This window comes from Agelaius phoeniceus, chromosome 16 (genome assembly GCF_051311805.1).
Source record: "Agelaius phoeniceus isolate bAgePho1 chromosome 16, bAgePho1.hap1, whole genome shotgun sequence".
Classification (NCBI taxonomy): Eukaryota; Metazoa; Chordata; class Aves; order Passeriformes; family Icteridae; genus Agelaius; species Agelaius phoeniceus.
The window spans coordinates 14301964-14326546 of record NC_135280.1 but is presented as its reverse complement, the minus strand read 5'-3'; the positions used below and the strand labels follow the sequence as shown (position 1 = coordinate 14326546).

The 24583-nt window shown below is 42.9% G+C and overlaps 1 protein-coding gene across 2 annotated transcripts in view; it reads left to right on the top strand.

Moving 5' to 3' along the window:
* ADCY9 (adenylate cyclase 9) overlaps positions 1-24583 on the top strand; it is an 86435-nt gene that overhangs the window by 25013 nt on the left and 36839 nt on the right. For both annotated transcript variants that reach the window (XM_077186982.1, XM_054643311.2), the window contains exon 2: positions 23030-23202. In XM_077186982.1, coding sequence (XP_077043097.1) covers positions 23030-23202 — 173 coding nt within the window. The remainder of the gene's footprint in view (positions 1-23029; positions 23203-24583) is intronic.

The window sequence follows — 24583 nt, the reverse complement described above, 5'->3', positions numbered from 1 at the left end:
ATTTTTGTTATTACCTCAATATAAATAATTAATTAATAAGTTATTCCTTTATGTATTAGTTTCAAATCTAATATATAATTATACAGTAGTGTTAATCAAAATCAAGAACATTGTCCCAGGTACTCTAAAAATGAAACAAAAAACTCTTCATCTCTGTGAATTGTGATTTCAATAAACAAGATAGAGAGGTACAGCTCACTGCAGAAATGAATTGGTATTCAGGATAGGAATATACCTAAATATTTTCTTTCAAAATGAGCTTTTAGAGAATACTATTTAATGTCCCATCTTAGATACTTAAAAGTCTAAAAGCTTTGTTCAGAATGATCAAATGTGCTGTGCTGATGATGCAATACAGCTAATTCAGAGGCTGTTTAGCACTTAACAAAAGACCAATCCTGCCAACTCTTCTCTTAGATTTGTTCTCTCCTCCATTTCTTGCAGCCTCCTGCTGCTTTTCCATCTCCCTAATTCCATCATTTATTTGCTCTTCCTGACATTCCAGAATCAGCATTTGGGAGCTGTGGAATGTGATGGTGTTCACAGGGATCTTAGGATGAGGGAAGAGACGAGGATCTGACTCCATGTTTCAGAAGGCTGATTTATTATTTTATGATATATATTATATTAAAACGATACTAAAGGAATAGAAGAAAGGATTTCATCAGAAGGCTGGCTAAGAATAGAAAAAGAAGGAATGATAACAAAGGCTTGTGGCTCGGACAGAGAGTCTGAGCCAGCTGACTGTGATTGGCCATTAATCAGAAACAACCACATGAGCCCAATCCCAGATGCACCTGTTGCATTCCACAGCAGCAGATAACCATTGGTTACATTGTGTTCCTGAGGCCTCTCAGCTTCTCAGGAGGAAAAAGTCCCAAGGAAAGGATTTTCCATAGAAGATGTGTGTGACAGTGGAAGAGCAAGGCTGCCCTGCAGCTGCTGTGCAGCAGGGAGGTACCCAGGGCTCATCATCCTGGAATCACAGAATCAGCCAGGGTGGGGTTGGAAGGGACCTCAGAGCTCATTCCATCCCTCCCAGTGTCCCAGGTGCTCCAAGCCCTGTCCAGCCTGGCCTTGGGCACTGCCAGGGACCCAGGGGCAGCCCCAGCTGTGCCAGGGCCTGCCCACCCTGCCAGGGAACAATTCCTAATTCCCAATATCCCATCCAGCCCTGCCCTCTGGCAGTGGGAGCCATTCCCTGTGTCCTCTCCCTCCATGCCTTGTCCAGAGTCTCTGTCACCTTCCCTGCAGGTTCCCTTCAGGAGCTGGAAGGGGCAGTTCCATCACTCAGGAGCCTTCTCTTCTCCAGCCTGAGCAATTCCAGTTCCCTCAGCCTTGGTGAACCTTGTGGTGGGCTAAGAGAAGTGAAAGCCTTTTCCCTTCTATTTCCTTCTATCTACACTTTTTACCTTCTATTTTTTTCTAAAGGTGCTTTTTAAAATCTCTTATTCAGACTCACTTGCTGTGTTTGTTTTAAGCATATTCACATACTTTAGTCCATGTGGCTGTTAGGAAACAAAGTACTCAAACTCATTTAGGTAGTAACTGTAAGCAGCACATTGAAATCCCATTTCATATTTTATTACAGTTTGTAAATTCATCAGTAACTGATTAGAAATATTCTTCAGGTATTCTGGAAATGGTACAGTCAGGTACTTAGGGTGCTTGCTTTAGGCTTATTCTCTTTTTAGTGCTAAAAAAATTCGATTTTTTTTCTCCTCATAGTACTGCCCATCATCCAAGTGTTTGAATGCTGGAGGTGAGAGTTTTCCAGTAGCTTCCTCCCTAATTTCAGAGTTCAGGAAGGACCAGCTCACTTCCTGAGCTAGGGATTACTGATTTCACTTCTGTAAATCAAACATATTTCTGTCTTCAGCAGCATTAGCTCCAATACATTTGTATAATCTATAAAGCTTTAATCCCAACATGTTGTACAGGTTGTACATAGTTGATTCTTATCAAACAATGTTATCTTGAGCAAATATTTAATTTCTTTTATCTCCCCAGGAACACAAAGTGCTAATTTGTGATGCAGTTGCATTCAGGTTGACTCTTAATTTCATGTGTGTATCACTTAACAGATGCTCTGGGGAGTAAGGATTCCTCTAATTAGGTTTGACATATGTTTTCATGCAAGGTGAAATAGTTTGCATGCTTCTAGAATAAATATTGACTGGATTTCTAATCCCAGTAAACAATTGGACATGTGCTGGGAGCCCTCCATGCCAAGTGTAAGCTGTGGCTTTGGGAGCATGGACCCTTGTGATTCCCAAATATTGAGTCCTTCCTAATGGCCTTTTTTTGTTGTTGTTTTTGCTCCAAAAAAGGGCAAGATCAAAGTGCAGTCTGTTCTTTCCTGCCCTTCTAGATATACAAAACAGCTGCAAAGCACAATCAGCTATTGTAGTGATATGTGCCCCAGGTCTATAAATAGATGGAGAGCTGCAGGCTTGAGCTGGGCTGCTGCAGAGGCCAGGGGATTTTTGCTTGGGGTTACCAAACATTCCCTTGCTTGTTTGTGGTTTAGAACCATCATTTCCAGGGCTGCTGTATTCCAATTGAATTGGAATTCAAAAGGATTTTGCTGTGGAAGCTTTATGTGACTTCACTTGTTTGCATTTTCCCCTTCTTTTTTTTTTTTTTTTTCTTTTTTTTCCTGCCCCAACACACAAGAATTTTGCAGGTTTCTAAAGGAAGCCAATTCAAACACAATAATTAATTTGCTCAACCAAAAAAAGAAAAAAAACCCCAAAAGCTGTGATGTATAGCCCTAGTGGGAAGTTTCCAGAGGCACGTATGGAGAGTGAGAATGGAGGCACTTTTCATGGCATTGTGCTCTGGCCTCTCCTGCAGCCTGGAAATGTGGAATGCAGCACTTGATGGGAGCTCAGTGTTCTCCTGAGCAGGGAGGTGGGTGGGTGGCTGTGAGTGTGCTCTGCCTCCTGTGCAGGAGGGATCAAATCTGCCTGCCAGAGCCAGAGCTGGCAGAGCTGGCAGAGCTGTTCCCAGGTTTTTTTTCTTTTAATTCAATATGCTGCATATTTTTTATTCATTATGTTAACTCAGAAGAGCTGTTGAGAGTGTGCAAGCTAAGGACTTGTTAGATGATGAGAGAAGAATTAGTGTATTTGGCAGAAGTGAGGTGTTGGAGGTAATTTGGGTTTTGAGTATCCAGGAGGTGGCTGAAGCTGCTGCTGGCAGAGGTGAAGCAGACTTTAAACTGCTCATCCCTTTTCCAAGCTCTCTCTTCCTGGAAAAACTATTGATTCCCCTTGCATTTCAACAACATTAGCACCTCACAGTATCAGTACTGCCGTCCTGCTTTAAATTTAAATGAGAGGGAGGGATAAAAATAACTCCTTTGGCATTTCACATGGATACTTTTCAGCTGTAACCTTCATGCTTTGAGTCAGGTGAAGCAGTTCACCTCTGCAGTTTTTCTCCTTTCAACAACAGGAGCTGAAAATTGGATTTCCCACTGTGAATCAGGAGGTCTTGCCCCACACAGGCATCTCACTGATGGTGCATAAATTCAGTCCCAGTGATGTGGTCAGTGTTTTCCAAGGCCATGTGAGGTTATGGTGGAAATTCCTCAGAACAGAGAGTGAATTTCTCATTTCTAACCTACTTGTTGTTTCTGAAGAAACAGCAGTAAGAATGTTGAAGGAAAAATGCTGAAAATGTTGAAATCTTAACTGAAAGCAATTCAGATTTACCTGAATTCAAAACATTCACCTAATATGACCTTTCTCTGGGAAAATTAGAGCATGAAATGGAATTTTAAAGTCAAGGATGACAAAAACTTGAAAAACTTCTACCTGCTTATGTGTTCTGCTGCATCAGTGACAATGTAAACCAGAGGGGCACACAGCAGATCTTGGAGGCAAATCTGACTTTTCCTGTAGATTTCTACGTGGCAGCCAAATTTGATTTCCATTGGTTTGGTTCAACAGCATAACACAGGCTGTTGAGGGACCTCTGAAGGTGCCTTGCCCAAACCAGGGCTCAGCAGAGGTTTGGAGCTGGGTTTTAGGATCTCTCCCACTGTAACTTGTCCTCATCACATCTGTCCTGGTGCTGTGCTCCTCTGTGGAGAACCTGCTCTGTTAGGTGTAGGAGCTTTCATCTCTCAAAGCTCCCAAAATCCAGCTCTGTCCTTGCACACCAAGTGCCTCAGTCCCTGATCGTTGTGGGGTCCTCCCTGGTGTCACCTCCCTGGTGTCACCTCCCTGGTGTCGCCTCCCTGGTGTCGCCCTGCCTGCTGTCACCCTGCCTGGTGTCACCCTGCCTGGTGTCACCTCCCTGGTGTCGCCCTGCCTGGTGTCACCTCCCTGGTGTCGCCCTCCCTGCTGTCGCCCTCCCTGGTGTCACCCTCCCTGGTGTCGCCCTCCCTGGTGTCACCTCCCTGGTGTCACCCTCCCTGGTGTCGCCCTCCCTGGTGTCACCCTCCCTGGTGTCGCCCTCCCTGGTGTCGCCCTCCCTGGTGTCGCCCTCCCTGGTGTCGCCCTCCCTGGTGTCGCCCTCCCTGGTGTCGCCCTGCCTGGTGTCACCCTCCCTGCTGTCACCCTGCCTGGTGTCACCTCCCTGGTGTCACCAGCTGCATCTCAGGGAGCCCAGAGGTGCAGGTGGTTTCCAGGTGCTGTTTTGAGTGCTCACTGGGATGCTCTCAGGGCTGAGGTCTCTCTGAAGAGCAGCCTGGTCTGTGGATTGCTCCCATCTTGGCATTGTGTCCTGTCCCTCCCCACCCCAGTTTGGTCTTGGCTGTGAACTCAGTGGTGACATGAAGTTGTCATCTTGCTCAGACTGAGATCTGCACGCTGAGCCCTCATTCTGTGTGGCAGGGAGCCACAATAAACCTGTGTGCAGCACTGGTGACTAAATCTCCATTTGAGAGACCCCAGTGCTTCACCTCACCAGCTTCCAGCAAACAGACCTTTGTGAATCCCAGCAGAAGGAGGAGGGGAAGTGCCAAACCTTGCTCTCAGATCTTGCTTTCAGGCTGAGACAGCCACAAGGAGAGAGGATCCCTTTCCCCACAGCCACTGGGGCTCATCTGTGCGGAGGCAAACGCAGTGGAACAGGCTGGGAGAGAAAATCAACCTAAAATCAACCTAAAATCAACCTCCTTCCTGCACATTGCACTGAGGATCTCAGCTGCTTTGGGAAGACTTGTGCTCTTCCTTAGCATCGATTTTGCTTTATCCCCTCTTTTTCAGGAGAAACATTTCAAAATGTAATTGCAAGATGGATTTCATCTCTTCTCATTGGAGTGAAACAGAGGCAATAAAACCACAGAAATGTGGAGGTGCAGAGATGATCCATCTGATCACACACACGAGCAGGGGAGGGAGGAAAGGAGCACCTTTTGTTTTCATTTCCAGCCAGGGGTTCCTGTGGCAGCCCCAGCAGGGATGTGCAAATTGAGGAGATACCAGAGATCCAGAGGGTCCAGGGCCAGCACAGCTTTCACACTGCAGTAACAGCTTCAGGATTCACTGAGCACAGCTACATTTTATTTTTAATTATCTTTTTCCCCCCAGGCTTCTGTGCTTGCTGGTTTGCCTGGGAGAGAAAGTGCAGCTTCCCTGGATGCATGCACAATCCAAGTCCAGCAGAAAAGATAAATGCTTTGCTTGTGCTGTGGTGCTAATGGGAGAGCAGACTTCAAATAATCAGTTTTCCTCTAAAGTAAACAACTTCTATGCTTCTGACAGAAAAGATGAAAAGCACACCTCCTTTTAAAACCAGACCTTGCTCCTTAACACTGTGGCAGCTTTATAAATAAAAAAAAGAAAATTAAAACTACTGTATAGGCTTGGTATGAGGAATTCTTTCTAGGAAATACTGTATGAATTCCATATTCTGTATATTCCCTGTATTCTGCAAAGAAGACACCCAGCTGTTGTGTAGTACCTTGGGGAGATGGCTGGGACTTAGCAGAGCCCTCCAGGAACTATTAGAAAATTATTTCCTTTCTCACTTTTAAGTTCATACAGTTCCATTCCAGTTTCCCAAGCAAAGTCTTGCATGAAATTCCAGTGGCACAGATCAATGAGAAATTGAAATGTTCTTTCTTGGACTAGGAACCTGACTGAAAAAAAAATAAAATTAGGGATTTAGCACCAAAAAAAAAATGGTATAGGTTGGGTTTTGTGCTCTGCAGGAAGATAATGCTCTGCATTTTGAAGCTTCATTTTCCTGAGAGCCATCAGTAGAGGTTGCCAGCATAGGGAAGTGTCCCAGGTGGAACAAACCCCTTTGTATTAGCAATGTGTATTTCCATGTTTCTGTGTATCATAATATACTTACCCTTCTGCTTTTCTTGGTGTTTCTGAGGTACCCTGTGCTGATGCTTTTTAAGGGAGAAAAATCTCCTGCTTATGATACCTGCAGCACTACCAAGTCTTCCTTTATATTAAAAACTACTTTTACAACATCTTTCTTCATTTATTGAAAAGTATTAACATTAAACAAGTTTGTTAACAAAGCTTTTTAGACTTAATCATTTAGGAGGGTACCTTTAGTTTTGACATCAAATTAATCTATGATTTATCTATTGGTGATTAAGGAATGAAAGTGTGCAAGAGCAACAGGACAAGTGAAATGAAGTCAGAAATGCACTCAGGAAAGCAAAATGTCCATAAAGAGCAGAGATCTCTCTGTACACACAGTGATGTGAAAACTTAGAGTGGATTTTGGTGTTGGTGCCAAGGATAGATAGACTGAGCTGTGAGCTCACCTGTAAGTCATGCACTCTGTTTAAAACCATTCTGTGATATCAGTGTCTTGAATTTCAGTTTCCTTGAGGGAAGACATTGTAAATCAAATGGTGATTTTAGCACTGGGATTTTTTCCTGCTTTTTTGCTTTGCCCCTCTGAGGTGTGCAGCTGCCTTGCTGCACTCTAGATAAGCTGTTGCTTCTAAACCAGCAAGAGCTCATACTGGTTATCTCAGGGTCATGCTGGAAAATGTCAAAAGTTGGTTATAAAACCCTCCCTTTACATAAAATAGTTTACACAAGTGTGAGGGTAACAAAAAGCATATTCTGTTTCTCATTCAAACAAGTTGTCTCAAATACTTTTGAAAAAAAAAAAGAATTGCTTGTTATCAGATTAAAAAAGCCACACTTTTTAAGATGAGTAAGCTAAAACCACTGTGACTCATGGTGTTTCTGAGAAACCTTGATCCCTAACCTCAGGGAAAGAGTAATCCCACAAAACACTTCATTCTTCATTGAGGAATTTTGTTTTTGAATGCTTAAATCTTCAAATAAGCCATGAAAGACTTCATTAGGCAAGTGATTCTGTGGAAGTACAAAGGAATTGGGCTATGAAGTTGTCTCTTCCAATTCTAACAGAGTTGTGGCAGCAGCATCAGAGAGGCAAATACAGAGGTTAGGGAAATATTTAGTCTTTGTTGGATTTCTCTCAGTTTTTCTAAGCACAGCCAAGAGCTTTTTTTTTTTTTTGAGTTTGATGGGAAAGGGGATATTTTCTTTGTTTCTGTGCTTTCATTTGATCTTAATTCTTTAGGTTGTTTTTTAAAGCTTTTTTTTTTGCCTAAAGGCTGCAAATAAATAGGTTGTTTTTACAACAATCTTCTTCTGGAGACCTGTAATCTTTAGTTTCCCCAGTGTCTTCTATACCTCAAAGTGACTGAGAATAACCCCACAGCAAAAGAGAAGGGATGTAAGTTACACAGGGGCAGCACAAAGCCCCAAAAATCAAACTGGAGGGATGGATCCCTGATTTCCATGGATGCCATAAATCCTGTTTGTAGGATTATAGCAGGGCTGCTCTCTGGCTGAGTGCAGAGACTGCAGAGAGAGACCAGACCTCAGTGATGCTCTCATGGTTTCATATCAGCTTCAACTTCCAGGTGGAGGCTGATGCAGGAATTTGCTTGGACCACAGTAAGTTTGCATACCAGAAACTTTGTGTCAATAAACCTGCCATCATTCAACCATAGAGAGAGCTTCCCTAAGAAGAACTTTCCCCCATTTCTTTCCAAGATGTGAAGTATTTGGCATATCACGAAACTACTGTCTCTTACGTGAGTTTATCAGCAGATTACGCAGGCTGCTTCTGGGTCTGGCATGCAAGCACAACAGAAACATTATTGATGTTGTATTTGTGGAGATTGGACATGCCTCTTCCTCAGGGCTGGGAGATGGCTCAGTTCTCTCCAGTGAGATTAACTGGAGGAGATATGGGGCTCTGTCTTTGGGTTTGGTTTTTGAGAGGAGATGAGTTTCCACAGGGAACTATCTATTTATACCAGCTCAGAGCCCACTGATTTTTCACCCCTGTTGTTTTTGCATTCCAGACACATTCCTGCACTCCCCAGTAATAACTTTTAGCCCGAGGGTTTGAAATGTAATCAGCTAGTTATTAGCACAAAGTCTGAGAATGTTTTTGCAAAGGATGAAAAAATCAAATGTGGGCCATGAGCTGATGGAGGAGCTGGTGGTTGGGGGCTTGCTCTGGTATGAACTAGGCTGCCAGGGCTGGTCCAAGTGCAGAGAATAATAATAGATGATTTATAGAATATTCAAACCTTGGAGAAACAGAAGTGCTGATTTTACCCATATCTGGTTTATGTCACTTGAAGGACTTCTACTTGTTTGTCTGGTGGTGCTGGTATCTCCTCCACTCTTAAAAAGAGGTTTGAGCATCAGCACTGGGCAGAGATTTGCTGCTGGGAGTATGAGGGTGGGCTCATTTCAAAAGAACAAATAGAATGTTTCAATGGATGTGCATTTAGAGAATTTTTCTTTAACTGGATGTTATTTAATGTCCTTCCCACTGGATAGATTTACTGCCATGATGTAATGATGATCAGGCAAATCTGTTGGGTAACAAGTGACAAATCTCCATATCTGTTTCCTTGGGTGTTCTGTGGCTACATGAAAGGATTCATTGCCTGTGTTATGTTCTTTATGGGCATGAATCATGTTATATCTATCATGCTGTGTTATTTGGTGCAGTACGTGCTGCTACAGTGATCCAGCATTTGCAGTGAGTGCACAGGAGCACAGGGTTTAAGGCTTGGCATGAGATCTCTCTGGGAGCTCTGATGACTTCACCCAGGGAGCTTTGAAGGATGGGCTGAAACCCTCGACAGCTGCTTGTGGGACAGAGAGTTTGTTTTCTGTCCTTGCAGTTTTGGGGGTAGGGGGTGTCATCACCCTTTTTGCCCATTGTGGTGTTCTCCTGAAATAAGAGATGCGGTGAAATCCACTGGACACTGATCCAGTGGGGGAGAGAGAGCAGTAGGAGATGTCCTAGAAGGTCAAGGCCAGGTTGGAACTGGTCTAGTGAAGAAGTCCCTGCTCATGGCAGGAGGATGTTGGAACTAGATGGTTTTTAAGGTGCCTTCCAACCCAAACCATTCCACAGTTCCTGATTCTTGGTTGGAGTTGGTGGTGCTTTCCTGACTCCTCAGAGTTTGGGTGCCTTGGCACACTTAGAGGCCACAGCCTGAGGAGCACAGGGTGGGAACCTTCACTGGGGTTGAATCAGCTGTTGGACAGACTCTTCCAGTGAAGAGCTGGCCATGGCTTTCCCCCCACAGTGCCAAGCCAAGAGCACGGTGTCCTTTCCACCGGGTGACAGCGCTGGCCTGCAGCCAGCCATCACTGCAGCCCCATGGCCTTGAGGGCCTGCTCCATGTGTAGCAACATTTAATCCATCTCCAGGATGGGTTTAGTGTCACCTGGGTGGAAGAGATCCATGCTGTGGATCCACCCTGGCGTGCAGAGAGGAGGGGACAATTCAAATGTGGCCTGTCAGGACTGGAGGTTGCCTCAGTGTTGTACACTGAGGAAATGGAAGGAATTTCAGAAACGTTTTGACTGTGTAAATAAACACAGTTTTGGCAATATTTCCTTTTAAACCGTGTTTTTGGACTTTTAGATGGTTTTTATTTTGGGAAATGATTATTTGTTTACAATTTTACCTAAGGAGGGGAATAAACTGAAAAGCTGATCCTCTGCCTGGGGGAGACACAACACTCATGTAGCTGCTCTGAAAAGAGCAGTGCCTCTGAAATTATTCTTATTTTGAGCTAGAAACACTGCAAATACTCAATGGCTGAAGCCTGCCAGTTAAAATACAGCTGTATAGTGATACATACTTAGGTGGTGGCAGCTCTTGGGAGTTTCTTCTTCACCACCTCCCCAGTGTTTATACCACTGTGTGATATTGTTATTCTGAAGTGCCTCCTGCAGCAGTTTTATTTGCATTAGCTTTATTTTTCAGTACTGAATTAGTAACCATTTAAAACTGTCAACCACATGTAAACAAGTGGTGTGTAAGTTATGAATAACAACTTACCTGGAATTACAACTGCCTGTTTGGATTGCACAAGGCTCGGCGCTGGGGGAGTTGTGAAATGACTGAATTCACTACTGCAACATTATTTCTGTTTGGCTGCCTTCTTGCAGCCAATTTGAATAAATACCCTGGTGCTCACATGATTCCCTCAGCCAGTGCTCCTGGGGGGGAATGCTGGCTTCCCAAGTGTTGGAATATGAGTGCTCAACTCCAGCCCATGTGATGAGCAACATTTTTTTTGCAGGCTCTGTCAAAACTGTGCTTGCTCACTGTGTAGCTTGTCAATTCTGACCAAAGATCTTGGATGGGGGAAGAAATACCATTATTAACTGATGTAATAATAAAATGTGTTGAACAAGTATTTGGTATAAATATTAAGTCTTCAAACTGTGTTGGTGGGCTCTGATGGCAGGTGGGGAAATGGTGGCCCATGTCCTTCCTGGGCTGGGGACCCCTGGTGACATTTTTCTTTGCTTGGAGCACTGATATGCAGACATATACAACTTTTAAAAAAACCTGTATTTTTAATGCAGGAATTATCTAAGATATGCAGATTTACTTCTTTTAATTTGATCCCTTAAGGGCAAATCTTTTATGTTCTCTGAGTATGTCTTAAGGCTAATCAAGCTAATGAATTGTTGTTCCAGGTAACAACATGGAAGGTGCTTGTGTTCCCCATGCAGAGCCCACCGGCTTTGCACATGGATTTTACTGATTTGGGTTTTGCTTCCCTCTGAAGCCTGGGGCACCAGGGCACTGCCAGCCTGTGGGATTGCCCTGCTCCCTAGAAAATGCTGATTAAGCATCCAGCTACCTGCATTATGCAATAGGGAAAGAATTTGCCTGATCGTAGCCCTGTCAACACAAAGAGATTGCAGCAGTATAACAAAACAGGCTTCTAAAGTCTTGTTTAAACTGAATCTGGATTCTATTAAAAAGTGTTAGTCCAGAGAGCCACAATAGCTCACTCGGTTACCATGGGCCAAGCAGGCTCCAGTTGCATCAGACTATTGTTTTTTATTGCAGTCCTCTCCTCCATCCTGCACGTTTGTTATTCATTAATTCTAAAATATCAATCAAAGAGATCCGTGGCATCCTCTGGTCCCAAGTGGAATTTTCCTGGGTGGGATTTCTAATAAGCTTCTAACTGCTTTCACTGTGGCCTCGCCTTTTTAGTTTAAAATGAATGATTTTCCATTCTTGAGAGCCTGGAGCTAAGAGAACTTGCACCTAGAGCCTTTCTTTGACTTCTTTTTAATTCTGCCTGTGTGTAGCAGAGGCTGGTGCAGCCATCCATAGTTCCTGAGATATGCCAGCTACTGTGTGGGAAGAAAATGTAATATATATGATGTCTTTCTGGATGTTTGTGGCTTTGTATAATTGTCTTGTCTAGAGCAGTGGAATTTTTGTTGAGAAATCCTTATCTGTTGGTAGATCTCTGGTTTATAACACTGCTGTTTAAATAAATTGTTTGAAGTCCTTGCCTTGGAGATATCTCCTGTGCCGTGTTCAGATTGCTTGTTTCCCTCCCACAGTAGTTTTAAGTTGGAAATGCTTTTTTTGTTTATAATAAGAGGAAGTTTTTTATTCTACATATCTCAAAGGATTGCTGCACTCTTTGAGTGATGTGGAATGTCAGAACTTCCCATGTGTACAAATTCACCAGGGAAACATGGACAGATCCTGCCCAAAAGCTTGGATTGCAGAGGCCACACAGAAAACTATTCCCAAAGGTTTCCTCTGTCATGCTGCTGCCTTCCATGCTGCAGCAGGGATTTCAGCTATGGACAGGGATGTGTCTAATGGATTTGTGTTACAGAAGAGCTCCAGGGGCTGATCTGTGCCCTGGGTTTGACATTTTGGAGCTGTTGGGGTTGGTTATGGCCTTGGCTCTCTGGGCTTGGGCTCTGAGGTACCTTCCTGTCAATGATGAGGGGGAGAAGAAACTCCAAACCCACATTGCATTCTGAACAAGAAGCTGGAAGAAAAAGATTCTCAGTAATGTCTTCAAAAGACTTGACAGTGCTGTGACCTCATAATTTTCCTTGAAGCAGAGTCCTGAGCTGCCAGCAGTGGCATTTTGTGTGTCTGAAGTGTATTTCCCCTGGTTCCCATGGCTGCAGGCACACCCACGGGATGGAGCTCTGCATCCCACAGCCCCCAGCTGGCAGGGGCTGAGGAGGGAGTGGGCTCTGCTTGGCCCTGGCTGCGCTGGGGCTGAGGCTCTTGCTCCCCATCCCTGCTGCTCCTTCTGCCCTTCCACCTCTGCTCTGGCACCTCATTCCCAGTCCAGCAGTGAAATGAGGAACTCTAAATGGGCTGTATCTTTATTAGGTTCAGTTTCTAATTCATTATCATTTCTGTTTCCAGAAGAGGCATTCTGTGGGAGGAATATGATCATTTTTGAAGTGTTGGGACCCCCCTGCAAGTACCATGCCCTTGTGTGCTTGGGTGACTCGTGCTTTGGCACCTGCATTGTTCAAACATTTCTGGTTCTCTTAGCGTGCTTATTCCTTTCCAGGTGTTAAAATTAACACAGAGGGCAAAGGGATTGTCAATAAATGTGAAAAATAATGTCAATAAAATAACAGCAGATGCCTTTTCAGGCGTGGGATTGCATCATGGAATTTGTTTTCGTGACCCAGACTGCAGGAGAGTTTACAGGACGGCTGAGCAGTGTCACTAAAAGCCAGACAGTGTTTTTACCAGTTAATCCCCAACATCCTAGAGCTGGAATTAGGGCCTCTTCTTAGCTTTCAATGGAGGAACACGATATATCTCCTAGGTTTTGTGAGGGACCCTTAGGACACAATCTCTTCTCTGCAGCATGTTTGTAAATTTGCTGGACTTCAAGCTTCCCTTGCCCCTGGCAAGACTGCAAAATCCCAGGTTTACCTTTCCTTAAAGCTGCTTTTCTCTGCTATTAAGGTGACAAGCTGTGAGCTGTACTGAGGTGAAAAAATGAGTTAAAAACCCAGAGTCACTGCTGAGAATGGGCTCATCTGCTGTGCACTCTCAGGCTGTGGTCAGAGGCACTTGGGCACCAGCAGAGCTGAACATAAATAAGGGCAGTCATAAAGCCCAGTGTGGGGATCAGTCTCTCTTCAGCCTCTTGCATCTCCCAGGAGAGTTAAAAAAAAAAAAAAGTGTATATATATATATATATATATATACACACTTTAAAAAAAAAAAAAATATATATATTAAATAAATATTATATATATATACTATATATCATTATATATTATTATATAATATATATAAATATATATATAAAATATATATTTATATATATAAATATATAAAAATATATTAAAAGAACTATCAATATAAATATATTTTATTATATATTATACATATTATTTATATTTATATTTTTATATATTATATATAATATAATATATACTAATAATATTAATTCTATAATAAATTATAAATTATATAATAAATAATAAATAATATATATTAATAATACTATAATATATATCTTTAATATATATATTTATATTTATATTTATATTTATATTTATATTTATATATATTTATATATATTTATTCCTGAGCCATCAGTGGCAGCTGGACCAGTGTGTTTGAGCTGCATGTCTGTGCTGGGTTTGCCCAGGCTTTTTCTGCTGTATTTTTTCTTTGGCTGGGTTATTTTATCTCACCCAGGTGAGAAGAAGATAAAAGACACTGAACAAGGATGGATTACCAGCCTGCAACTTCCTTTCTGCAGCTTAGCTATAAATGTATATTGTGGTTTGGGTCCAGGGTTCCCCACTTAAAACTGGCAGATGTTGAATACCAGAATTACACATGTGTTGTTGATCAGCATTTTCCAACCCCACTGTTGTCTGTTAGAGGATCAAAAGATCAAAAATCAGTATTTTGCTAAACAAAGGAGGCAGAAGGCAAACAGCACTTTACCATAATACAGAAGATGCCTCTGGTTTCTCTGGCTCTTTGCAGCTCTGCCTTGGAGATTATGGGGATAGGTTTGGGGCTTTGGCTTTTTTGAGTTTCTTTTGTCTTTCCAGTCTATAAAGTTCTGTTTCTTATTATCATTGTTTCTGCTTTCCAACAACCTAAGATAGCAAGTTGGCTCAGAAATTCTCTTTCTCATTTTAGCCACAGCAAATGTTGCTCCATACATTCAAAGTGCTTTTCCAGGTAGGCTTCTTTGGAATCTGAGTGGTTTGGGTTGCAGGCTTTTGTTTGCACTGAGCTGGAAGTGGTTTCTGTGGGTTAGAGGGTGGGACTTGCTTCATTACTTTGCAGGTTGGGCAAAATAAATTCAGTTTTTTACAGAGTTGTCCAGTGTCCTTTTGTGCAGTCCTGCAGTGGGAGTGACACAAAGCCTGCTGTACAAAAGGCAGTGGTGTGATTCTGGCTTCCAGCTTTATCGCTGAAATATCTGCAGATGAAAAGCTGCAATTCTCTTAGGGGTTTTTTTGTTGAGCTTTAAAATAGAAAAAAAAACCCTCATGAATTTTTTTTTCATGTCATTTTGCACAGCCTTCATCAGAGCAGTCAGATGCATTGTGTTTACCTTTACTGGTGCTTCCCTGGCTGTTTTTCAGGAATGGATTTGATGATGTGGGGTCTTGAGGGTGTATGGGATCTGGAAGTGTTCAGTGAACTGCTGTGTGTGATGTTACACACACCCCAGTGTGCAGGAGGAGCAGAAAATGGTAAGCTGGGCTTATAAGAATTAACATTCTTAATAATAAAATAATAATAAATTATGATAATATTGTTTATAATAATAAATTCACAATAACCCCAAACATGGGGTTATTATGGGGTTATAAGAATTAACATTAAACTATTCATTAATTATGTGTGTGTGGGAAATAAATTTATAGAAAATTTTTAGCTCTTGACAGAAGGCTGACATAGTATACATTTGTCTGTAAACTTTGAGACAAATGTTGACTGAGAAATGCTATGGAATAAGACAGACATTGCTGAGAGAGAAAAAGAACTCGAAACAAGTTTCAAAAACTAGCCTTATGAAAAAACTAAATACTTTAGAGAAATAGAATATTTCTATTATATCTTTATATCTATTTATATCTTTATATAAATTATATCTCTTTCTATATTTCTATTTATATTCTAAATATTTCATTATTATATGTATTATATTTATGTAATTATTTTATTATATATTTTAGAATCTTTCTAAAATATATAATAAAATAATTCCATAAATATAATAAATAAAATATATAATAAATAATTACTCTCTCTATATATATAGTAATTAAGAAATATATATATTAAGAAATTAAGAAATATATATATTAATAATATATTTTATATATATTAATATATATTTTATATATATTATATATATATTGAGAAATATATAGTAATTAAGAAATATAATAAATAAAATATATAATAAATAATTACTCTCTATATATATAGTAATTAAGAAATATATATATTAAGAAATTAAGAAATATATAGTAATAATATATTTTTATATATTAATATATATTTTATATATATTAATATATATATTGAGAAATATATATAGTAATTAAGAAATATAATAAATAAAATATATAATAAATAATTACTCTCTCTATATATATATATATAGTAATTAAGAAATAGTTAGCTTCTAAGTGTAATAGCATGAATTATAACCTCTGTATTGTCTCACCCTAATCATGAGACTAAAAACAGAATAAAAATTTTTAAAACCCCTCTCAGTTACCCCATCTCTATGTCTAAAATGAACTTAATCCAACGTGTGGGAAGGAATCTGCTGGCTGTGGTGGCAGGGCCCAGGTTGCTGTGAGCGTGAGGAGCACGAGGGGAAGGGCAGGGCAGGCCAAGGGCTCCTGGTGGCCCTGCAGCCTGGCCAGTGCTGGCTCTGAGCCTCAGCCCAGGTGGGAGGGAGCAGGGTGGGCTCTGGGGCTGCAGGAAGGGTGGGAGAGGAGGGGTTGACACAATCACACCGTGAGTTAGGCTGGAGTAACCTTAGGTTGGAGTAACCTTAGGCTGGAGTAATCTTAGGTTGGAGTAACCTTAGGTTGGAGTAACCTTCGGTTGGAGTAACCTTAGGTTGGAGTAAGCTCCCAGGTGCTGTCTGTGAGCAGCCCCCAGGGCAGACATCAGGGGCCATTCCAGGCATTCTTGGAAATACCTGGGGCTGGGGACTGCCCCACCTCCCTGGGCAGCCCTTGCAATGCCCAGCTGCCCTTTCTCTGAAAGGTTTCCCCTAATTCCCAAACCAAACCTTGAGTAGTGACAGAACAACAGGTTTTTGTTGTGGTGTAAAATCCCAGTTCCCAGTTCAGTAGATGAGAGTGTTGTGCAGGGAGGAAGGAGGAAGTTTGTGTGAACTCCCTGGCTCTAATAAAGTGAGAAGACTCCCCATAAATACAGATTTGGCAACTGCTGAACTTTAAGGATGGGGGAGAATATTTGCTACTGGAAATCATCTTCAGATTCAGCAGCAGCTGGGACCCAAAGGATGCTGAAGCTCCTGGGCTGGTGGTTTGTGCTGGGTTATTTCTTGCATGGACAGTAGGTTAGTGCCTGAAAAATCGTTTGAGCTTTGATAAGGGAAAAAACCAACCAGCACAGAGAAGTGAGATGCCCAAAAAACCCTGCAGTTAGAAGTAAATACATTGGTGGGATTTTTTGAGTTACTATTTGCCAGTCATGTTACATTCCAGAAATCACAGTTAGTAATTTATTTTACAGAGCAAGTCAGTCTAATGAAATTGTGTAGCAGCACCTTTTATTGTGTGAGAAAACCTCAGCATTGGTCTGTGTTTCCTTTCCCTAGAGTGGCAGTGCCTGAATATCAGTATTTTCACAATAAAGTGCAAAGATGTCTTTGAAAGGCATGGAGAAAACATTTTATTGTCTTTGTAAAAAGAGAAAGCAAAAAGCTGATGGATTGCAGAGAAGCACAACCCAGCAATGAGTTATATATTTTAGAATATTTCTAAAATATATAATAAAATAATGACATAAATATAATACATATATATATATCATATATAATATATATATTATGTAATATGTATAATGACATAAATATAATACATATATATGTATTGTATATAATATATATTATGTAATATGTATAATTACATAAATATAATACATATATATGTATTGTATATAATATATATATTATGTAATGTGTATAATTACAGATATATAATACATATATATGTATTGTATATAATATATATTATGTAATATGTATAATTACATAAATATAACACATATATATATGTATTCCATCAGTTCAGAAAGGAGCTCAGACCTGAGCTATGATGAAATGGTTAAAGCATGGAGACTGCAAGGGAAATGTTGGAAAGTTAAATAGGGAAAGAGCAGCATTAATGTAAAGCTGTTTGGTCAAAGGGGTTGTAATCAATACAATTTGGATTTTATGACATCCATAGAAGGAATATTGCTGTCTCCCAGCACAGAGGGCTGTGCACTGGCAAACATTTAATCAGAAGTAGATGCTCACCTGTTAAACTGCCCATACTGCAGCTGAAAAGGTGAAGTGATCCAGGGAGGGAGGAACAGGGGTGTATCTGAACTGTATTTTTATTAAATGGATCCATAAGGCTGTCACTGAAATGTTGTCACTGTTTTTAGTGTCTCTTCAAATCAGTGCTGAGAAGGGTTTCAAAAGAATTGGAATTTCTTACACAGAGACATGAGAAGTGTAAAAACCTTTGCTAGAGTAAGAAATTTTCCTTTGTGCTATCAACAGAGGGGTAAAAAATTCCAGTTCCAAACAGGTGAAGCATCAAAAATTGAAACTTGAATATTTTGTTCAAGAATTTCTTATCAGTATTTGTGTTAATCCTTCATTTCCTGTAGGAAAAGACATCCTGTCCTAAACAGATGCATGGAGGGATGTCCTCTCCTACTGTAAAAATCAGATTGGATTGGATAACAGCAACTTGTGACCTGAAGTAGTGAGGATAAATGAGCTGAAAGGGAGGAATAAATGGCTGAATGAAGGGCTTGAAGGATCAGAAATCTTTCCTCTCCTGTCCCTGTTCCTTCCTGCAGTAACTGCCCAAGGATTGCCTGGGCTGCTTCTCCTCTGCAGGCACTGCTGGGGATGGGGACTCACCCAGGGCTGCTCTGGGTGTCCCTGGGGATGGCAGGAGGGAGTGCAGCCTCTCCCTGTGCTCCTGAATCCCCTTAGCTCAGGGCAGGAGGGAGCTGCAGCCTCTGCCTGTGCTCCTGAATCCCCTTAGCTCACTGCAGGAGGGAGTGCAGCCTCTCCCTGTGCTCCTGAATCCCCTTAGCTCAGGGCAGGAGGGAGCTGCAGCCTCTCCCTGTGCTCCTGAATCCCCTCTGCTCAGGGCAGGAGGGAGCTGCAGCCTCTCCCTGTGCTCCTGAATCCCCTTAGCTCAGGGCAGGAGGGAGCTGCAGCCTCTCCCTGTGCTCCTGAATCCCCTTAGCTCAGGGCAGGAGGGAGTGCAGCCTCTGCCTGTGCTCCTGAATCCCCTTAGCTCAGGGCAGGAGGGAGCTGCAGCCTCTCCCTGTGCTCCTGAATCCCCTCTGCTCAGGGCAGGAGGGAGCTGCAGCCTTTGCCTGTGCTCCTGAATCCCCTTAGCTCAGGGCAGGAGGGAGTGCAGCCTCTCCCTGTGCTCCTGAATCCCCTCTGCTCAGGGCAGGAGGGAGTGCAGCCTCTCCCTGTGCTCCTGAATCCCCTTAGCTCATGGCAGGAGGGAGCTGCAGCCTCTGCCTGTGCTCCTGAATCCCCTTTGCTCACTACAGGAGGGAGTGCAGCCTCTCCCTGTGCTCCTGAATCCCCTCTGCTCAGGGCAGGAGGGAGCTGCAGCCTTTGCCTGTGCTCCTGAATCCCCTCTGCTCAGGGCAGGAGGGAGCTGCAGCCTCTCCCTGTGCTCCTGAATCCCCTTTGCCCACTGCAGGAGGGAGCTGCAGCCTCTCCCTGTGCTCCTGAATCCCCTCTGCTCAGGGCAGGAGGGAGCTGCAGCTCTCCCTGTGCTCCTGAATCCCCTTAGCTCAGGGCAGGAGTGAGTGCAGCCTCTGCCTGTGCTCCTGAATCCCCTTAGCTCAGGGCAGGAGGGAGTGCAGCCTCTCCCTGTGCTCCTGAATCCCCTCTGCTCACAGCCCCTGGCTTTTCTCACGCCACCACAACCTGGGGGAAGCCTGGGATGTTTATACCCAGCCTTATTTATAATAAGTGCTGTTTATTTTTGTGCAGACGGAAAGGAATCTGTGTGTGAGCACATGCACAGGATTTTTTGTTGTTATTAGGGGTGGTTTTTAGTGCTTGGGGTGGGTTTGCTGTTTTTCTAAGCTCAGAGACATGCCAGGGATCAAAGCAAGGCAATCTGAAGGAAGGAGCCAAGTACAGAGACTCACTAATGCTTCTGAAATTCCACAGGAGCAGGACTAAGAAAGCCACAGTCGTTCTGTGAAGATCTCATCTGTTATTATTTTGTCAAAAATACACTTTGCAAACACTGCCATGTCAATATTCAGAGTAGATGACTTCAAGCAATGAGTGTTTTGGCTCGGTGTGCAGGAGCTGTTATTCTTTATGATGTTACAGGATCTCAGACCTTGAAGAGCAGTGAAAGGAATGGTTTGTGTTCCTCAGAGAAACACGAGAGAGCGAATTTTTTTTCCCAGGGCAGAAAATATTCCTGTGTTCAGTTGGTTTATTGGGGTTGTTGTAGCCTGTTCCCTGTCTTTGCTTCCAAGAACCACCTCTGGAAAAAGCAGAATTGCAGGTTAAAGCTTGCCAGAGGACAGATTTGCTATCAGGCACTTGGAGGTTGTGCTTCAGCATTTATTTTGGATAAATTTCGGGGAAGGAAGTGAGTACAAGATTGATCTTGGCCTTTATAAATAGCACTCCAAGCACCTCAGATCATTTTCTGCATTGCCATGTCTTGAGTTACTTGGTTGCACAGCAACGCAGCCCAAAAATTGCATTTTCACAGAAAATAGCAGCTCCTCTATTTCTTCATTGCTTATTGTCATGTTACTCAATTGATTTAAACGTGCTGGTGTGGATGTTTTTCACTCCCTACACTGCCTGTGTGGAGAATGACAGTGTTGGTTGTACCAATTCCCTGGAAGTGTCAAAGGAGGAAGAGCACTGTTCTCAAATGATGCATTTTAGTTACACCAGTGCAGTTCTACTCAACTCATGACCCTTTTTAATACCAAAATATTTCAGACTCAGCCTGGCAGATGCTTTGTGCAGTGTCACAGAGTTCCAAGGAACACTGAAGCAAATGGAGTTTTCCCATCATAGGGATTTAATAACAAACAAGTATTAGCAAAGTTTTGTAAAGATTAAAGGTTTTTACACCTCTTCATTTTCCAAAACTTTACAAAAATATCTTTTTTCTCCTCCTAGCTCTCCTGTTGGCTCCACACAAAACACATGCAGGATATTGGTTTTTCTCTTTCTGTCCCAATTCAGATTCCCCCCTTTTCAGTAACACTCCATGTGCAGGGGTGTGGTGGGGCTGGGGAGCATCAGGAGGGAATACAGAGATTTTTAGAGTCTGTGGTGCCAGCAACCAGGCATTGTAGGCACCTTTAAAGCCTGGAGGCTGTTGATGTGCTGTGGGCTGCTGGGTTTGCCAGGGATAGAGAGGACAAGGTGGGGAGTGGGGCCAAGGAGCTGATGTTTCAGGCAGGATTCTGCTTTCCCAAATCCATTTGCAGTGTCTGGTGTGTTGTAGCCTTTCCTCCTTTTCCTCCTTTTCCTCGGCGTGGAGCTCAAACTGGAGATAATTTTACTGCGTGCAACAAGATTGACAAAATAATTTTCCTGCACGGCACAGTAAGACATGAAAAGTGCCTTTTCAAAAGTACAATAAACAAAGAAAAGATGTTTGTGTAGGAAAAAAAATAAAATTGGAGGAATAATAGGAGTAGGGAAATTGCTCCTGTTGCTTTAAGGTAGCTTTTAAAAATAGGAGTAGTCAGTTAATGCTCCAGCCTTTACCACAGTAAACATATAATTGTGAGCTGATTGTGGTGAATTCCTAAACAACAGCCCCCATCAGCAGAAGTCTGCAGGAGAGAGCTCGACATCTGGAAGCCAGCAGCAGTCAGGATTTTATTAAGCAGCACTGCCAAATAAAATCTGAGCGCTGCTATAAATGATATAAAAATAAAGATTGGCTATGGTGTAACATCTGGAGATGCCAGCAAGTGAGCCTGGCTTTGGAGCTCTGGGTGAGAGCAGCAGAGCTTTCCCAGCAGCTTGGGAGCCTGAGGGGGACATGGTGGGCAGGGATGTGGCTCCCTGTGCTGCTTGTCATGATCAGGAGCTGAAGCACGAGTGGAATAAAGAGAGAAACTGCAAAATTGCTCTCAGTGTGCCTGAGCTATTTTTATTGGAAAGGTTTTGGCCACGTACAGTCTGTGTTGTGTATTCCAGACCTAAAGCAAGGTTTATGGGATATGATTTTCTGTCTGAAGGGGGTTAGGAGAGAGTGACCTTATCCCAGGGAGCAGGGGCCTGCCCTCTTCCTCAGGCTGCAACCTGACCCATTCATGTCCAGCGCTCAGCCTGTGGATGGAGCCGACTCCTCAATGGGTCGGTGGCTGGGACAGCCCTGGGAGCCAAGGCTCAGGGTTAGGGAGGGGGTGCAGAGCTGACCCAGATGGGACCCAGCAGCCATCCCAGGAGCCTGGGGCAGGGAGGGTTTGGGGCAGCATCCCCTGGGAACGTGGGCTCTGGCACCACAGAAAAAGGGGCACTTTGCCCTTGTGCACACTCCTTTTGGGGGACATTGGTTCCCCTCCATGCTGAGCAGGACATTGCCCCATCCAGTGGCAATCAAATTCACTCCTGTGCATTCAGAAAGCTGTGATTAAGAGCTCCTTCTCAGCCTTTGTGTCTAGAAATAGCCCAGAACACCGCAGCACAAAGTTCAAGGATGTAAAAGAAGTGCTATGTTAAATGAAATTCCAAGCTTTCATTTTTTGAACAGGTTTTTGATACAGCTCAGCTTGATACAACCTGCTATTTACCAGCCTGGCCTTTAATATTGGATCTGCTTTCCAATTATGCTTCAATTCATACACCAGTTGCAGAGGGCGTGTGTGGGTGTACGTGCGAGAGAGGGAGATTGATTTTGTTCTTTAAAAATGTGAAGTCTGCACTAACTATGAAAACCCATCAGAATTTCTAGCACTTAAATGCCATTTCCTTTCTCAATGTGCTACCAGCACTAAGTAATGTTCACGACATCTCTCTGGCAAGTGAAGGAGTACATGCTGCTTTTTCAGAAGTAGAATATTAATACAGATATCAGTGAGAACCAGGCTGCAGATCCTTTCCAGAAGTAAAGAGTTAAAGGGAAAGCTCAAATTATGACTTAGAAGCAAATGCATAAGGTCTTAGCTGTGTTTTTCAGCAGTACATGAGTGAAAATGGAATAAAGAGGGTGCACGTTGTTGTATGTTGGAGTCACCTCTTGTGTGTGGAACAGCAGATTTGGGGAACCCTTTTTGCCACCACTTTGCACAGATCATATTTGTATTCCTGGTTGTTTTTCCCAGCCACTGTCTTTTTTGTGTGCTGTATTCCTGAGTCGTGGCAGTGCTTTGGTGGTCACTGTGCCTGAGAAGCCCAATGGAGTGTTCTCTCTGCCTTTCTGTAGTTCTGACTGGTCTTTTCTATTTCCTGTAGGTTTAAAGACCTATCTGATCTCGGGTCAGAAGGTGAAGGAGCCCCAGTGCAGCTGTTCTCAAGCTTTGCTTCCTGGCTTGGAGTCTGCAGACGGAGCCAGGACTCCGGGAACGTCGGCAGCCGACAGCTCCAGCGACCCCTCCAAGACAACCAAACAGGTGGAAAAGCCCAAGGTGAGCTGTCCCCTCCAAGCCCAGCAGCACAGATCTCATAGCAGGGCTGGGGAAACCTTATGGGCTTGTTTATGCACTGCTTTACATATTTACATATGTATGGGTGTGTGTACATAGAGTGACAAAACAGAGTTTGAGGGAGGAAAAATGTACCAAGTTAAATGGCTTGCTTCCCACTTGGCAAACAATCCCTAAAATAAGGTGAGCACTTCTCAAAGGTGGTTTCACATAAATATTTCTATTTGTATTTCAGGACTGAGAGGTCAATGATGCTTTTTAAATTGTCTGGATTGTGTGGGGGGGGAAAGAATATGATTTATGCAGCTACTGGAACTTCTGGGATTTTCTGGTTTTGCTGCTTCTGCCGTTCCTCTGTCATGAAGGTCATGTACCTGTGAGCCTTTCCATGAGTATTCAACAGACATCCTGCAAAAGATAATTGGATTGTTTTTGTGATGGGAGAAAATGCTCTGGTGGGTTGGGAGATTGGTTTATCTGCTTGCTCTAGAAACCTATATCTGGAGCTGAGGGCAAGGATTTGTATGGATTCAGCTTGGAGGAATGATGACACTTTGTTATGTTCACACCTCTCACAAGATCTCTTGACAAGGAAATCTGTGAAACAATGTGTATTGCTTCAGAGCTTTGCTGTTACTCTCCATCTTCCATCTCAGAACAGATTTCCCAAACAACAGATGTCTATTCTCTCTTTTCATTTGTGCTAAGAATTCCTTCTCCTGGGCTGCCTGAGGTGGGCACAAATGTCAGAGCCAGGGGTGGCCATCTGCAGGTCCCTGTCCTTACACTTCAGTGTGCTCAGTCCTGACTGGATCTCTTCAACTCAGGTTGGAGACTCAGCTGACAGAGTTGATGTGGGGATAATTTTCATTCTACTTCGTTTTTACTGCTTCTCATTTTTTTCTGGATTAGAAGAGCATGAGTAGGGCACCTTTACCCTGCCTCTGCTCCCAGTTTTAAGATTTGAAGTAAAAACACTGGATTACAGGTGAGATCAGCTGGAGGGCTGACCCAAAGAGATGGTCCAAAGTGGAGTGAGCTCCTTAGGGAGCAGGCCAGGCTGTTTAACCACAGAAGGGAGCTGCAGCCATCTTTATCCCTCCCCAGAATGTGCACTGAGTGTGGTTTGACAGCATCCAAGTTACTGGTGATATGTTGCTATTCCTTTTCCTGTGTAAGAGAGAATATATTTGGCATCCTACTGGCACCAGCTTTCCAGCTCCTTCTTGCCTTTCAGTGAAGGCAAAGGCAAATAAGGCAGGAAAATACATCTTAGAGCTGGGGGGAGCTGTACAGATAAACCTGTGAGTGCTGCCCAGGCTGTGGTCCTGCAGAGGTCCAGGTGTGGCAGTGACAGAAATTC